Below are 17,809 nucleotides of genomic sequence, written 5' to 3' on the forward strand. Positions count from 1 at the left end.
GTCCAGATCCACTTTTAGTTTTTAGTGGTCAGATAGTATGGAGGGTGTAATTTTAATTTTCCTATATCTGTTGAGACTTGCTTTGGGCTCAAGTATGTGGTCAATTTTGGAGAAAGTTCCACAAACTTCTGAGAAGAAAGTAAATTCTTTTGTGTTTGGGTGAAATGATTTGCAGGTATCTGGTAGGTCTCCTTGATTTATAACATTATTTAACTTCAGCATTTCTTTGTCTAGTTTCTATGTTCACACCCTGAACTGTTTTCTTGTGTTATAATGATCTTCAGCAAGGTATTTATTAATGTTCTCTTTTAATGTCCTTGAATGTATTCATAACTGCTATTTGACGTCTTTGTCTTGTGCTTCAGGTATATTATATTTCTCAGGGCTTACTGTAGTAGGGTTACTGGGTTTCTGTGGAGGCATATTATCTTGGCTGTTTATAGTTTTAGTTTTGCATTGGTGTATAGACATCTGGAGTTGTGACTAAATTGTGCTTCTATGTGGTATCTGATCTTGTCTTTGTTGGATGGGTATTCTGTTCTCTGCTTACTGTTGCCTCTCTGGATCAGGCAAATAGAGTGACTGTGGGGTCCCTGGTAGCATTATTCTGCAAGTTGGTAAGGTGCAGATAGGATTGTGGGTAGGAAAGATAAAAAGGGGGATAAGGGTTGTGAGAAATAGCTATGGGGATTCTGTCTGTTCTAAGAGGTGGAGTCCCTAGGGAGTTGTGTGGTGCTGGTGGTGGTTCCTGTAAGTAGAATACAGTGGGATAAAAAATAGTCTGGAAAGAGAGAGAGAGATGAAAGTGCCAAGGGTACCCAAGGTGTGTATAAGAGGTGGAATCTTTAGTAAATGGAGTTGAGTTGGGAAGGGGGCAGCTGCAAGTGCATCACTAAAGGACTCCAGTGGTTTTGGCAACTCCAACATGAGTTGTTTAATGCAACCCAGGCATCATTTTCACAGCTTCACACAATGGCCTCTCTGGGATCCATGTAGGGAATCTCCTGTCACACACAGGTCCTCAGTGGCTTTCCTTAACCATGGAGGAAGAGTTCACAATATCTTTATTCCTATATCCTTCATGACTTTAAAGCCAGAACCACATGACCAAGCTGCCAAGTTTTGTTGTCTGACTGGAGAGAACTTAGTCTTTCCTTTAATTACACTTGCATAAATTTTGATTTGTTGTTGCTTTTAAGTAACATGTAATTCCTTAGGCCTTTCAGAAGTCATAGAATTAGGTAGGTGTGGTCTCATCCTGAGGGTACCACTCCATTTAGTCCATTTTTACTTCATCTCTTCCAGCATAAACCAAGATTCCAACCTTAAATTTTCTGGTAACATTTTTCTACTCAAACTGTACATTTGTATTTCTCTTTGCCCTTGCTTGCTCTTTTTCAATGTAGATCTGTACAAGAATGATAACTAATAACTACATAACAGAGTGAGGATTAGCCAGTCTTGAAATCTCCTCTGCCAATGAAATTAGTCCCCAATGCTTCAATTCAGCCTTAGAAGATTCCCAGGATAAGGGCAGAAAGTAGCCACATTCCTTGCAAAAATAGCACAAGAATGTCTCTAACCCAGTTGCTATTATTGTTCCCCTTTGAAACTTTCTCAGTTGGGTTTCCCTAGTACATATTGCTCCCAGGGAGGGAGAAGAGAGAAGGGAGGGAGGGAGGGAGGGAGGGAGGGAGGGAGGGAGGGAGAGAGAGAGAGAGAGAGAGAGAGAGAGAGAGAGAGAGAGAGAGAGAGAGAGAGAGAGAGAATGAATATGAATGAATGTGAGAGAATGCTGTGTGGGAATGGCATGGGTTTTGAAACCTCAAGGCGTGCCCCCCCCTCGCAGTGATGCACCTCCACCAAGTCCACACCTCCTAATTATTTCTAAACAATTCTACCAGCCATAGACTAACATGAGCTTATGGAGGCTAGTATTAATCAAAGATGGATATATATATATATATATATATATATATATATATATATATATATGTGTGTGTGTGTGTGTGTGTGTGTGTGTGTGTATGTTAGTGATTTTTAAAAGTAATATTTGATAAGAAATAAATCTGGTATGTCCCTGAGGATGAGTAATGGACACACTTAAGCATTTCTCTTAGCTAGAATGGCAATTACAATGAAATAGTTTGGTGTTATCGCTTCAATAACTCATTTGGCTTGTAGTTGAGGTCAAACAGATGTGTTGCAGCTTCTCTAAGAACTGCTATTCAATCTTCATCTTACTCTTACCATCTTAACATTTCTCTGGGTCCCATTACTAAGCATCTGTTTGTATACCAGAAACAGTGACATTCCTTACATTGGAAAGCTATTGCCACTTGGTTGGGAAACTTGAAAGTATCAGATAAATGTTGAATAAACTTGAAATTTTGAGGTAAACCTTTGTTCACTAACAGAAATATTGAGCCATGAGCTTCCTAAGTCTGCCTTGCAAATGATAGCTAAGAAACTTGGTAAAAGCTAAAAAGAGACTTGGTTTAGTACAAAACATTACTCAGTAAGGTTACTAAGTCTAGAAAATGAAGACAGGTGTCTGGCAACTCCCACACAAACCATCTAGAATTACTGAGATGCATACCTTGACACATACTTTTTGGGTAGGATAAATGATAATTCATTTTCTATATTATTTTCCAACACAGCACCTGGAACATGCTGCTGAATCATTGCAATGATATTATCAACATCACAATACTGTTCCTTCTCCATGACGATGTGATATCCAGCACCTGAAATAAACCATTTAGATGACCAACTGAAGAAGCTTTCTACTTCTTTTTTAATATATTTAAAGCCATATTTTTGCTCTTCATGGTTCAGGTTATCTACTCCTACAAGAAAGAAGATACGGTTTGCCATAAGACCTTTAGTAATGAAAATGTGGTAGCGGATACAAAAGCTTTCAAATGGCAGGCGCTCTAAGACACTGAAAAAATAATAACGACTTCTAGAATTTCAATATAATCCTTCGAGAACCGTAATGAGTTAGCACATATAACCAAACATAGCTGACATACAAAAGTGAGGCTCCTGTTACTGGGCTACTTATTTTGAAATAGAAATCTTAATAATCATTTATTTGCTGTTGTTGTACATCATGTTATCAGACATTAATCTAAACCCCAAGGATACACAAGCAAGTATCACAAATAAAAATGTACTTTATCAGGATGTTTCAACCTGTAAAGTAGTCATAAACTTTGAAAAGTGAAATTGGTATCTAAACTGACATTAGATAATATTTAAAAGAATCTATCGGGTTGCAGGCAGCTTAAGAAATGGCCCAGCAGTTAAGAGCACTGTTTCTCTTGCATAGGGGCTAGGTTTGGTTCATGGCACCCATATGATGCTTTCCAAGCACCCACAGTGAGTTCCAGGAAGTCCAATGCCCTGACCTCCGTTGGTACCAGGCAGGCATGTAGTGTGCATACATACATACATGCAGGCAAATACATCCTTACACACAAAATATAATAATCTAATAAACTATATATGAGAATATGATCAAAATACAATCTCTGACCTTCTCAAGGGGTTATGTTCTATAAAGCGGGATTACTGTTTGGAATCTAATACATAAAGGACACAGCATGGGAACCAGGCATAGGAGTCCAGTCATTGAATTGAGTGGACTCAAATCCTGAATAAACTTATGTCAATTAACATTTAATTATTTCTACTTAAATTTATATACTCTAATTTTAGAATCTTACTACCATGTCTTACATTTATAGTCTCTAGCGAAAATTCCTGCTATAATTTTAACTCACAAATTCACTGTTTAAGATACCAATTTAGCCACTTATTATAGGTACATATAATTATCAAATTGCTTTATTTCACTCATATAATCTTATTTTATTTGTTTGAGTATCTGGCCTGCATATATGTCTGTGAACCACATGCATGCCAGCTTCTGTGGAGGGTTCAAGAGGGCAATGGATTCCTTGGAACTGGAATTATACATTTTGAGCTGCCATGTAGGTGATGAAAATTTAACCTAGATCCTCTGCAAGAGCAACAAGTGTTCTAAACCACTGAGCTATTTCTCCAGCCCTCACTTATTTGATTAACTTATTCTGCAGCACATTCTTATTGCTAATCATAACACTTTAGACTTATGTCATTATGATGTGGATCTGATAATGGTTGGCCACATAGAAATTAAAATAAGGGATATTTCATTCCTTCTCTCAGTAAATGACTGATTGCATAAATGAATCAATCAGCTATTTCAATTAGCCAAATAACCATCTGGATGTAGGAATACATTACAGAGACAAAGATTGCCAGTAAGTACAAAATGGGCCAGCAACTTTGTGTAAAATTGCAAAAAAAACATGATCAAAATACATATAAAAATCTCAAAGAATGAAAAAAATGTTTTAAAACTTATAATAATTGAGACCAAAATTGCAGAATAGAGAAAGGTCATTAAGTTTTGGGTATATAATAAAAATATAATGAAGATAATATTAGAAGAGAATTATTAAAGTATTGGTATCCTAAGAAAGAGCAAATGGAGCGAGACCATATATTTGCTTCAGGAAGACTGAAGAGCCACAGCAGTGCAAGGTGCCCCTGACCATGATGGCAACACGGTCACCCAGGACGTCAGCTTCATCCATGTAGTGGGTGGTTAGTAAAATGGTTCGGTTGTGTTTGTAGTGCTGAAGGATGTCCCAGGTGGCCCTTCTTGACACTGGGTCCATGCCGGATGACGGTTCATCAAGTATCACCACCTAGAGCCAGAAGAACAGTCCTATGGTCACTGATAATTAAAGCTAGGGGACTTCACTATTTGAAGGGAGAACACTTGAGCTAAGGCACAGAATGACAACTAAAGTAGATGTGAACCTAAGAAAATAGTAACAATCCCAAACATCATGTTATACCAGCTGTGATAAAAATGCAGACGACTCCCTTCTTTCTACGCTATCTATCATGTCTCCCTTCATATTTGTATCAGCTTGTAGGTTTTAGAGAGCTGAGTTTTCTAGACAGCTGCAGAAACTCATACAGAGTCCCTGCTGCACCTCCCACTCTGTGCTCACGTTTCCCTTTCTTTGTCTTTTGAATACCTTGGAGCCTGCCATAAGTGCTAAAACGATGGAGAGTTTGCGCCTCACTCCTCCACTCACTGAACCTGATAATGTATGGTAGTTTTCTTGCAGGTTAAAAGCTGACAGCATACGGTCAATTTCCTCACAGTTTATGTTTTGAGGTATTCCTTTTATCTGGAAAGAGAAGCAGAAATTCTTATTATGCATCAAATTTTATTGTCAGAAAGAATCAAGGATCATTAGACATATAGATACAAGTGTACTGCAGATGTATCCCTAGAGAAAAACTACATCTGTTTTACATGAATTAAAAGTATCTTCTATCTTGTATATCTTCCCTCACAACTAAGGGATGGTTCCTAAATCAAAAATTTTCAGAGACTAGAGATATAACTTGGTGGCAGAATATGTGAAAGTCCCTGGATAAAGATATCTGTAGCCCATTAACAAAGATATGGAAGCATATACACACACGTACATGCACACATCTGTGTTGAGCTCCATATGCTGTGAAAATATATGTTCTTATTTATATCCTACTGACCATGTTAATCACAGAGAACTGTGAAAAGTAAAGTCAGCAGCTGTCCTGAGAAGCCCAGAATATCTAGAGTACCACTGAGACAATGAGACATTAACCACTTTCCTTTTTACCCTTTAGCACGAACTCCAAGTAATCCAAAGCATGCAAGTGAGCTCTCTAGTCCAGACTGAGAGTAAAGAGAAACTTCCTGCTTTGATTAGAATGGAAAAGGAAACCAGACTGCCAGAGGACCACATGTTTTTCTCCTTCTTTTGTACACCAGCCATGGTCAATGGGGACAGTGGCAGGAATAAATAAGAAGTCTGCAGGAGCCAAATTCTGAGGGAGGAGCAAATTTCCCCATAGCTCTGTGGCTCCATAGGGAAGGCTCACAGCCTACTCTTTGTCTTTCTGCAGGTTGGATATAGCATAGCCATGGAAGGTGATAATTTCTGGCTGAACAAATGACAAAAGCATCTGGGAAAGCGGGAAGTGCAGAGAGGGAGGAGAAGCAGGCAAATGATGTACAGGATGTTCTCAAAGCTGTGGCTACATTATAGTTGCATAGTAGACCTAATCCTAACAGATGAAATAGCAAACACTAAGAACCACGGTTGAACCACTTCCCAGCATAAGATGGACCAACAGATACTGTCTACAGAGTAGATAATGACGTAATAGTAAAAGAGCTCTGAATATTGACATAATTGTAGTTATTAAAACAAACAAACAAAACAAAACAGAACAACTCTCGCTGAACCTGAAACTTGGCAGCCCCAGACCTTTGGTAAACTACACTGTCAGGAGATCTTGGATCAAGTACTGCAGAACAAAATGGTGAAGTTTAAAGTTTTTTCTTTTCTTTTTCAATTTTTTATTAGATATTTTCCTCATTTACATTTCAAATGCTATCCCAAAAGTCCTCTATATCCCCCACCTCACCCTACTCCCCTACCCACCCACTCCCACTTCTTGGCCCTGGCATTCCCCTGTACTGGGGCATATAAAGTTTGCAAGACCAAGGGGCCTCTCTTTCCAATGATGGCCGACTAGGCCATCTTCTGATACATATGCAGCTAGAGACACAAGCTCTGGGGGTATTGGTTAGTTCATATTGTTGTTCCACCTATGGGGTTGCAGACCCCTTCAGCTCTAAAGTTTTTTGATAATAGTAAAATAAATTTAATTTAAAAAGTTAAAATTAATAGATTTGCATATCAAAAAGGAAAGTCTATTTTACGAAGTAATTTTATAAGATATACTTCTGACTCACCATACAGTAGAAAAAAAGGTGTTCTGATAATGTCAAATCATCAAACAATAGGTCGTGTTGCGGGCAGAAACCCAAGTCTTTTCTAACTTCAATCATGTTATCTGAAATGTTATATCCATTAATATAGGCCTCTCCTCTGGTAGCAGCAAAACGACCTAGAATTACATAGAAGGCATAGAATAAACTAAATTTTCATGTAATAAACAACACACTTGCAAGCTCCTATTAGATACTGAGTATTAAGGGAATTGGTACTGCTGTCTACAGAGAAATAAAGAAAAACACCCAGAAATTGCCTTTAGGGTGATGGAATTAGTCCTTTTTCTTTATTTATGAATTTATTATTAAAACATTCAGCCTAGTTGCCATAGTCTAATACATCATGTATTAGATACATGTAATCAGATAGTTACTGCATTTGTAAAATACCAGATCTAAGTGTTACAGCACTGAGGGAAGTTTCTCCAGGGCACATGTTACAGCTCTGAAGGGAAAGGGTTCCATGACGGAAGTGTTGCAGCTCTGAAGGGAAAGGTATCCTAGTAGTTGGGAACCAAGGAATGCTAGCACACAGCACTAAGTTACACAGCACAACAAACCTCATTCCAGATTATTTACTGAGAAAGACCCAAGAGGGTGGCTGCGTATATTTGGGGCAAAAAGCAGAATAGAACTAAATAGAAGACAGCCTTTATATAGGGTTTCTTTGAGGGACAGAACTTTCCAGGGTGGCTTGAGATTGGTGGGATTCTGTGACCTAATCTCGGGCTTTTCTTTTCTTTTTTTCTTAATAGGGTTGAACTTGGCTGCCTACATCTCAAAGTGGTTGGCCTGGCCATTAGAGTAGTCTGGCAGCAGTGTCTGGCCATTCATGCCCCTAACGTTTACATCTCCCCCTTTCTGTTTACTATTGATAAACAATCAGGGATTAGGAAATGAGGGTGACGTCATTAGACTACTTCCTGCTAAATGGGGCTGTTAAAGTCCTTGGTGCAAGATTGACTTTCACTCTAAGGAGTTGCAGGTCTCTGGTTCCATAGATAGAGGCTGGTAGTATTGTAATAACAACTGAAAGTCTGGTTAGAAGTCTTTTGGATCTGTTGTAGAAGAAATCTAGACAAGAAGTTGACAGGCAGGGTGTGACTAGTAAGAATGAGGAAAGGAGAAGGAGGGTGGTTAAGAAGGGTGGTATCCAATTTCATATTGGTCTGTCAATGATCCACTGGCCAGCAGCATTGAGCTATTCTGTATATTTTTGGAGATCCATTTGGAGTTGTTGGATCTTGTCTTTTACACACAATTGGTTAATGTAGAAGCAACATTCTTCCCCAAAGAGGAGACAAAAAGTACTTCTCTCTGCTGTTAGTTAATCTAATCCTTGCCAATTTTACAGACCTATGGTGGCCAGTGAGTCTATTTGGCCCTGTAAGGTAAGGATAGTCTGATTCATCCATTGGAGATCTTGGATGAACTTAGATGGAAACTAATTGTAAAGAGCTAGGGAAGAAATCAGCTGGTTTGTTTGTCCATTGGCTGAAGTTGCCATTATTGAGAATCGAGCATGCCAATTTTGGCCATTTAGTTATACTGAGGCCAAGCTGTTTGTAGCAACAGAATGAGGCTTTAATAAAATCTGAGTCCACGGAGGAGAGAAAGGGTCTCAAGATTCTGTAGGAGGAGGTTTCTATAAGCTTCAAGTGGGAGTGGAGAGACAAGAGAGAAACCCAAGAGGGCACAGAGAAGCTGTGAGCCTTCTAGGATGGAGCTGAGAGACATGAGTGTCAAGGTTGCAGGGGCCCAGGAGAGCAGAAGAGAGCTATGGGACTGAGCAGAAGCTCCTAGGGCATGGTTCTCACAGTGAAAGTTGGTCTGGTGCTGCTTTTACAAGAAAGAGGAATAAATGTCTTAATAACTAGAGAGTTGCCCATATAGTGCCCTGGAGGGCATAGCAGGCCCCAGGAGCCAGAGAGAATACACATATCAAGTAAGCAAGGAGAGATAGATTGTTACAGCAGGTGGAGGGGAAACGTGGCTGAAGAGGCAGACTTTAAAAGTTTGAACCAAATACAGTGGGTGGCAGAAGCCAGCAGAAACAAACGATCCATATGTACCTTAAAAGGGTCAAATCAGCAACTTGAGTCAGTTTGAAATGTTGAGACACAAGCATGGCTGAAAGGTAAGTGTGACCTCATCTACCAATGCCACCTGAAGAGGGAGAACTTGGGAAGGGAGCAGACCCGTGTATGTGAGAAGCTGGAATACTTGGTGTAAAGAGAAGACAGCAGTGGGTAACCTGAAGGTTAATTTTTTTGTGTATAAGAGGTTGGCTATAGCCAGAGCATGCAGGCAAGCTGCTCATCTTTGGATAGTATGGTCTAATTTTTTAAATAAGTATGCAATGAGTGCAAAGGAAAGTCTCAGTGACCCAGGGTCCAAGGGCACATCCTTCCTTTTCTGTGACATAGAAGGAAAAGGGGTGAGTTAGTCTGGAAAATGTAGTGCTAGGGTCTGGATGACAGCCCACTGAAGCTTATGAAAGTGCTTGGCAATAGGCATGAGGAGGGGTTCATGTGAAGGGCCAAAGTCCCCCTCATATAAGAGGTGGGCAGAAAGAGAGAACGAGAGGATACAAGAATGCAAGAAATCAGCCATCCTTAAGATGGATAGAATTTTGTTCTTGGTATTGGGTACTGTGAGTGAAGAAATTAAGTGTTTTCTGTCAAGGTTAATAACCTTGTAAGTTGGAATAATATCTAGTTTCAGATAAGCAATCTAAGGGTTGGATACCTGGATCTTAAGAGGGTGAGACCTTATATCCCCAGCCAGACAGAAAATTTAATAAGGTAGAGGTGTCAGCTTGGTGAACTTGTAGCAATGGACTACAAGGTAGAAGATAATGTACATATTGTTTAAGTTTAGATTTAGGGAGACAAAGAGAGTAAGTCAGAGGCCAAGCCTGGCCAATAGATGTAGGCTGTCCTAGAACCCCTGGGGTAGGGCAATCCATGAGAGTTGGGTAGAAGGATGAGTGTCTGGGTTAGTCCAAGTAAAGGCAAAGATATTTTTTGCCTGGGGGTCAAGAGAAAAAGAAAAGAAGGCACCCTTTAGGTCTAGGACATAGAAATGAGAGGTCTCTGAGGGGATAGTGGAGAGGAAAGTATGGGGGTTGGGTACTATATGGTAAAGAGGAACCACTGCCAAGTTGATAAGCTGGAGATCCTCAACCATGCAGTAGGTTTCATTGGGTTTTTTGAACCATGAGTATGAGAATATTTAAGGGAGAAGACTGGAGTGCAGAAGGCTTATTCTTAAGCTATCAGTGATAAGAGGCTTACGTTCCCTAGGCTTTGGAGAGAGTGGGTATTGAGCTTGGGTGATGTATTGTTAAGGTTTAGCAATTGGATGTCAGGAAGGGATCAATGTTTGGCTATATAGGGTTTTGGGTATCCCATACTAGGGAATCTACCTAGGAAGCTGCTAAGGGCAAAGGTGTATCAGATTGTGTGGTTTGGAAGAGAAGGATGGGAGTCTCAAGAGCCTGGGGTTAAGCAGATGTGGGTGGTGGTCCTACTTTAGCCAGGAGGTCCTTTCCCAGCAAGGGGACAGGACAGGCTGACACCACTTGGAAGGAGTAGATAAGGGGGGATACCTCTATAATTAAAAGTGGTAGGGTTTAGTGAGGCTGTTCCCTACTCTGTCAACAGAGGTACGAGAAGGAGATGTGGGTCCCCACAACTCCATCAGGACCAAAAAAGTAGCCCTAGTATCCAGAATGAATATGGATGGCTGTGATACTGTGTCGACTACCCAAGGCTTTCTGTTGGAGATGGCAGTGGTTGGGCCAAGAGAGCCTGGGCCACCATAGTCATCCATGGCCAGACCTAGGAGGTTAGCTGGATGGTGCCATGAAGGAGATGCAGTTGTTCAGCTGCCCAGTGTTCCTCTTGGTGGCACCGTGGGCAAGGCTGAAATGGTTTGCAAGGGTTTGAACAAACCTGGGCCCAGGGACCCTCCTGACTGTATTTGAAGCAGGAATATGAAGGTTCATGGGCTTTGGGAGTCTGGGCACCAATTACAGCTGGCCTCAGTCAGCATCAAGTATTTTTGTTTGGGGGCTTTTTTTTTTTAATCTCTTCCATGGTACACCTTAAAAGCTACTGCTAAGACTTCTACTTGTGGACTCAGAGGTCCCCTCTTTAGGCATTTAAATTTGGCAATGCCAAGAAAACTATGGGATGAAGCCTACTTGATGATGATGAATGATGGTTTTGATGTGTTCTTGGATTTGGTTTGCGAGAATTTTATTGAGTATTTTGCATCGATATTCATAAGGGAAATTAGTCTGAAGTTCTCTTTCTTTGTTGGGTCTTTATGTGGTTTAGGTATCAGAGTAATTGTGGCTTCAGAGAATGAATTGGGTAGAGTACCTTCTGTTTCTATTTTCTGGAATAGTTTGAGGAGAATTGGAATTAGGTCTTCTTTGAAGGTCTGATAGAACTCTGCACTAAACCTATCTGGTCCTGGGCTTCTTTTTGGTTGGGAGACTATTGATGATTGCTTCTATTTCTTTAGGGGATGTGGGACTGTTTAGATCGTTATTCTGATCTTGATTTAACTTTGGTACCTGGTATCTGTCTAGAAAATTGTCCACTTCGTCCAGGTTTTCCAGTTTTATTGAGTATAGCCTTTTGTAGGAGGAGCTGATGATGTTTTGGATTTCCTCAGGTTCTGTAGTTATGTCTCTCTTTTCATTTCCGATTTTGTTAGTTAGGATACTGTCCCTGTGCCCTCTAGTTATTCTGGCTACGGGTTTATCTATCTTGTTGATTTTCTAAAAAAACATCTCCTGGTTTCGTTGATTCTTTGAATAGTTCTTTTTGTTTCTACTTGGTTGATTTCGGCCCTGAGTTTGATTATTTCCTGCCATCTACTCCTCTTGGGTGAATTTGCTTCCTTTTGTTCTAGAGCTTTTAGGTGTGCTGTCAAGCTGCTAGTGTATGCTCTCTCCAATTCCTTTTTGGCACCACTCAGAGCTATGAGTTTTCCTCTTAGGACTGTTTTCATTGTGTCCCATAAGTTTGGGTATGTTGCGGCTTCATTTTCATTAAACTCTAAAAAGTTTTTAATTTCTTTCTTTATTTCTTCCTTGACCAAGTTATCATTGAGTAGAGTGTTGTTCAGCTTCCATATGAATGTAGGTTTTCTATTATTTATGTAGTTATTGAAGATCAGCCTTAGTCCCATTTATCATAAAAGTCTTGGAAAGATCAGGAATTCAAGGCCCATACCTAAACAAAATAAAAGCAATATACAGCAAACCAGTAGCCAACATCAAACTAAATCGAGAGAAACTTGAAGCAATCCCACTAGAATCAGGGACTAAACAAGGCTGCCCACTTTCTCCCTACCTATTCAATATAGTACTTGAAGTCCTAGCTAGAGCAATTAGACAACAAAAGGAAATCAAATGGATACAAATTGGAAAGAAAGAAGTCAAAATATCACTATTTGCAGATGATATGATAGTATATATAACTGACCCTAAAAATTCCACCAGAGAACTCCTAAACCTGATAAACAGCTTCAGTGAAGTAGCTGGATATAAAATTAACTCAAACAAATCAGTGGCCTTTTTCTAAGGATAAACAGGCTGAGAAATAAACTAGGGAAACAACACCCTTCACAATAGTCACAAATAATATAAAATACCTTGGTGTGACTCTAACTAAGGAAGTGAAAGATCTATATGAGAAGAACTTCAAGTCTCTGAAGAAAGAAATTGAAGAAGATCTCAGAAGACGGAAAGATCTCATATGCTCTTTGGCATTGGCAGGATTAATATATTAAAAATGTCTATCTTGCCAAAAGCAATCTACAGATTCATTGCAATCCCCATCAAAATTCCAACTCAATTCTTCACTGAGTTAGAAAGAGCAATTTGCAAATTCATCTGGAATAACAAAAAACCTAGGATAGGAAAAACTATTCTCAACAATAAAAGAACCTCTGGTGGGATCACCATGTCTGACCTCAAGCTGTACTACAGAGCAATTGTGATAAAAACTGCATGGTACTGGTACAATGACAGACAGGTAGATCAATGGAATAGAATAGAAGACCCAGAAATGAACCCACACACCTATCTTTGACAAAGGAGCTAAAACCACCCAGTGGAAAAAAGACAGCATTTTCAACAAATGGTGCTGGCACAACCGGCAGTTATCATGTAGAAGAATGTGAATTGATCTGTTCTTACCTCCTTGTACAAACTCAAGTCTAAGTGGATCAAGGACCTCCACATAAAACTAGAGACACTGAAAGTTATAGAGGAGAAAGTGGAGGAAAGCCTCAAAGATATGAACACAGGGGAAAAATTCCTGAACAGAACAGCAATGGCTTGTGCTCTAAGATCGAGAATCAACAAATGGGACCTCATAAAATTGCAAAGCTTCTGTAAGGTAAAGGACACTGTGAATAAGACAAAAAGACCATCAACAGATTGGGAAAGGATCTTTACCAATCCTAAATCAGATAGGGGACTAATATCCAATATATAAAAAGAACTCAAGAAGTTGGACTCCAGAAAATCAAATAACCCTATTTAAAAATGGGGAACAGAGCTAAACAAAGAATTCTCACCTGAGGAATACCGAATGGCTGAGAAGCACCTGAAAAAATGTTCAACATCCTTAATCATCAGGGAAGTGCAAATCAAAACAACCCTGAAATTCCACCTCACATCAGTCAGAATGGCTAAGATCAAAAATTCAGGTGACAGGATACTGGCGAGGATATGGAGAAAGAGGAACACTCCTCCATTGTTGGTGGGATTGCAAGCTGGTACAACCACTCTGGAAATCAGTTTGACGGTTCCTCAGAAAATTGGACATAGTACTAACAGAAGATCCAGCAATTCCTCTCCTGGGCATATACCCAGAAGATGCTCCAACTTGTAATAGGGACACATGCTCCACTATGTTCATAGCAGCCTTATTTATACTAGCCAGAAGTTGGAAAGAACCCAGATGTCCCTCAACAGAAGAATGGATACAGAAAATGTGGTACATTTACACAATGGAGTACTACTCAGCTATTAAAAACAATGAATTTATGAAATTCTTAGTCAAATGGATGTATCTGGAGGATATTATCCTGAGTGAGGTATCCCAATCACAAAAGAAGACACATGATATGTACTCACTGGTAAGTGGATATTAGCCCAGAAATTTAGAATACCCAAGATACAATTTGCAAAACACATGAAACTGAAGAAGAAGGAAGACCAAAGTTTGTATACTTTGCTCCTTCTCAGAATGGGGAACAAAATACCCATGGATGGAGTTACAGAGACAAAGTTTGGAGCAGAACCTGAAGGAATGACTATCCAGGGATTGCCCCACTTGGGGTTCCACCCCATAAACAACCACCAAACCCAGATACTAGGCAGATGCCAACAAGAGCCTGCTGACAGGAGCCTGGCAAATACAGAAATGGATGCATCCATTGGATGGATCACAAGGTTCCCAATGAAGGAGCCAGAGAAATACCCAGGGAGCTGAAGGGGGCTGAAGTCCCATAGAAAGAACATCAATATGAACTAACCAGTACCCTCAGAGCTCCTTGGAACTATATCACCAATCAAAGTAAACACATGGTGGAACTTGTGGCTCTAGCTGTATTTGTAGCAGAGGATGGCCTAGTGGGTCATCAATGGGAGGAGAGGCCCTTGGTCCTGTGAAGGCTCTATGCCCCAGTATAGGGGAATGCCAGGACCAGGAATGGGAGTGGGTGGGTTGGGGAGGAGGGGAGAGGGGAGGGGATAGGGGATTTTCAGAGGGGAAAGTAGGAAAAGGTATAACATTTGAAATGTAAATAAAGAAAATATCTAAAAAAAATTAATAAAAAAGAAAAAAGTTACTTTCTAGTTTATTTTCATTATTACATAAAGGATTCCAGCATTTTCTGTAATGTTAAATATTATAGTAATGAATTCTTTCAGCCTCTATTTTCTGCCGTCTAAATTTCTCTATTATTTTTAAAGGACAGTTTTGTTAGTCATAAAAATTTGGTTAAAAAAATCTATGTCCTCCTCTACTTTAAAAATGTCATTGTGCTACCAGCTATATTCCATTGTTTGTGATGAAAAAAATCTCTGTCAATCATATTCTCCAAGCTGCTTCTATTAAGTTTTCAGGTGTGGAATTATTCTAAATTTATCTTTTTGTAATTGATTTGCTTAGTAATATCAGATTTCATCTATGTTTATAGCATGAGACAGGATTTCCTTCTGGTTTAAGTCTTAGTATTTTAATATATGAATATGAATATACTACATTTTTCTTACCAGTTATCTGTTAACAGAAATCTGGGTTACTTCTGTATCTTGGGCAAATACTGTCAGAAACTTGAGTGTGAAAATATCTCTTAAGACTCTGTTCTCAATATTCCTGGACATGTATCCAAAAAAGAATTATAATTTTAGGTTTTAGCTATATATATATATATATATATATATATATATATATATATATATATATATATATATTTGGTTTTTCGAGACAGGGTTTCTCTGTATAGCCCTGGCTGTCCTGGAGCTCACTTTGTAGACCAGGCTGGCCTCGAACTCAGAAATCCGCCTGCCTCTGCCTCCCGAGTGCTGGGATTAAAGGCGTGCGCCACCACGCCCGGCTAGGTTTTAGCTATATTGATGTACATTTGATAAAGTACCACATGCAGTTAAAGTATGCATGCCAGTGGACTTTGAAATATGCATGTAATATATTATGCTAAACACACCATATCCATACCTCAATTATTTACTTCTGGGGAGTAACACCTAACATGAAATTGAAGCTTTTAACACATTTAGACTCTTTTATATAGTATTGTTCATTGTAGGTCATACACTACACAGAAAATGATTGTTTAACACAAAGTGGAAAAGAGATTAGTTCTTTGGAGAATACAGAAAGACTTGGGAATAAGTCTTGCTCTAGTTTTTCTGTCTCCAGGGGAGGAAAAGCACTTGTTCTGTGCATTTTCCCACCTTGCAGGGCAGGGTCTGCTGTAGGAAGGTGTCTGCCTCCTCTTCTACTCTTAGCTATCCTAGTTTCTGGGCTTCATTGTTCCCTTAGCACTCAGCATAAGTGAAATAGAAATCAGTCCTTCAGCTGGAACTTTAAGAGATTTGGAATAAGACTATTTGCCTTCTTTTTCTGCTCTCTCATTATGCTCTCTTCAGAAGCCTGAAGGCTCTAGGAAAATACCTTCCCTCTATCTCTTTTCCCTGATGTTTGGGTATCCAAGTTCTAGTATTGATTCAGCATCTGGGAAGAGATGAAGTAGAAATCCGGCCCTTGGAGAGCAATCTTGAGTCTACAAGACTAGGTAGAAGGTGCACTCTCTCCCTTCTGCTCCCTGAGAGAAAACTAATGAAAGCTATCCTCTAGGCTATGAGTTAAATATCTTGAAAGACGGTTTTACAGTAACACAGCACATCTGCATTTCCTCTGGATTGGTACAATCTTTTTTTTTTAACATATAGTTTTGTTGTTCAGAGTGACTTTTCTTAACTGAATTCTGAATTTTTTCTAAGAGTACTTTGGTTCAAATAGTACGGTGTGATGGTTTGAATAGATTTGGCCCCCACAGACTCATGTCTGAATGCTTGGCCCATAAGGAGTGGCACTACTAGGGAGTGTGGCTTTATTGGAGTAAGTATGGCCTTACTGGAGAAAGTGTGTCCCTGTAGAAGCAGGCTTTGAGGCCTTATACTCATTCAAGCTATACCCAGTGTCACACAGTCTCCTATTGCTGCCTTTGGATCAAGATATAGAACTTTCAGCTCCTTCTCCAGCATCACATCTGTTGTACTCTGCCATGATAATAGACTGAATCTCTGAAACTGTTAAGCCAGCCCCCATGAAATGTTTTTCTTTATAAGAGTTGGCTTCGTCATGTTGTCTCTTCACAGCAATGGAAATCTTAACCTAGACACATGACTATTCTGTTGTGTCTGGAGAAATCAGCGGTCAGGCCCCAAGAGTAACACTCACTGTTTTCAGTCTCATTACGATACCTTTACCCTGGATGCAGATGGATACACACCTGTGAGAACAGACAGGGTTGTGGTCTTTCCTGCCCCGTTGTGTCCCAGAAGAACAGTGACCTGCCCCTCATATATGTTCAGTGACAAGTTGTTTACTGCGGGTTTGTTTCTAAATTCCTGTGGGATGAAAGAGTAACATGTTATCTGTCAATTAAAAAGGCAAACATTAACATCCTCTGCACTTATATCATCCAACACATGCTATCAATAGTGGATAATGTTGTTAGGTCCAAAGGAAACTCTAGTTTCCCAAACTTCAAAAAGCAGTCCAGATATCCAGAAATGGGCTCAGCCTGGACTCTAGAAAGATTTCTTGCAGTTAGACAAAAGCAGGTATTCCTCAGTAATTTGTGAAGCTGGTTCCCCACTACCATACATGTATGTATGTATGTATGTGTGTATGTATTGTGTATGTATGTAGGTGTGTGTGTGTGTGTGTGTGTATATATACATATATATATATATACATATACATGTTATATACATTTCAAAGTACACATTAGCATCTTAGCTCTTCTCACCTCCCTTACACTCCCCCAGCTCATTGGCTCCTCTACCCCCAGCTACCCATTCTCCTTCTAACCCTGCTATTTCTCCTGCACTCTGCTCTGCTCTGTTCCTGATGCTCTCATGGCCTGGTCCAATCTGCTGGCCACATTCAGTCTACTTTCTCTTTCTGTTCTAGACCCTTCCAGATGTCTCTGGCTGTTCTTTCTACAATGAACCCTTTATTTACAATAAAACCCTTCCCCTTAGCCATGCCAGGAAGTAGTCGATGTTATCAGTTTATACAGTCACTATATTCCTTTAAGTTAGGAGTA

At 39.7% G+C, this 17,809-nt stretch overlaps 1 protein-coding gene across 1 annotated transcript in view; it reads right to left on the reverse strand.

Annotated features, from left to right (window-relative positions):
• Positions 1-17,809, reverse strand: part of LOC110299107 (phospholipid-transporting ATPase ABCA3-like) — a 127,117-nt gene that overhangs the window by 64,139 nt on the left and 45,169 nt on the right. The window contains exons 12-16 of the mRNA XM_029479129.2: positions 16,988-17,105; positions 6,881-7,035; positions 5,103-5,258; positions 4,553-4,763; positions 2,600-2,750 (exon numbers count right to left, since the gene is read on the reverse strand). Coding sequence (XP_029334989.1) covers positions 2,600-2,750; positions 4,553-4,763; positions 5,103-5,258; positions 6,881-7,035; positions 16,988-17,105 — 791 coding nt within the window. The remainder of the gene's footprint in view (positions 1-2,599; positions 2,751-4,552; positions 4,764-5,102; positions 5,259-6,880; positions 7,036-16,987; positions 17,106-17,809) is intronic.

The sequence above is a fragment of the Mus caroli genome, unplaced genomic scaffold, assembly GCF_978045245.1.
Source record: "Mus caroli unplaced genomic scaffold, Mus_caroli_1 scaffold_8, whole genome shotgun sequence".
NCBI classification, from domain to species: domain Eukaryota; kingdom Metazoa; phylum Chordata; class Mammalia; order Rodentia; family Muridae; genus Mus; species Mus caroli.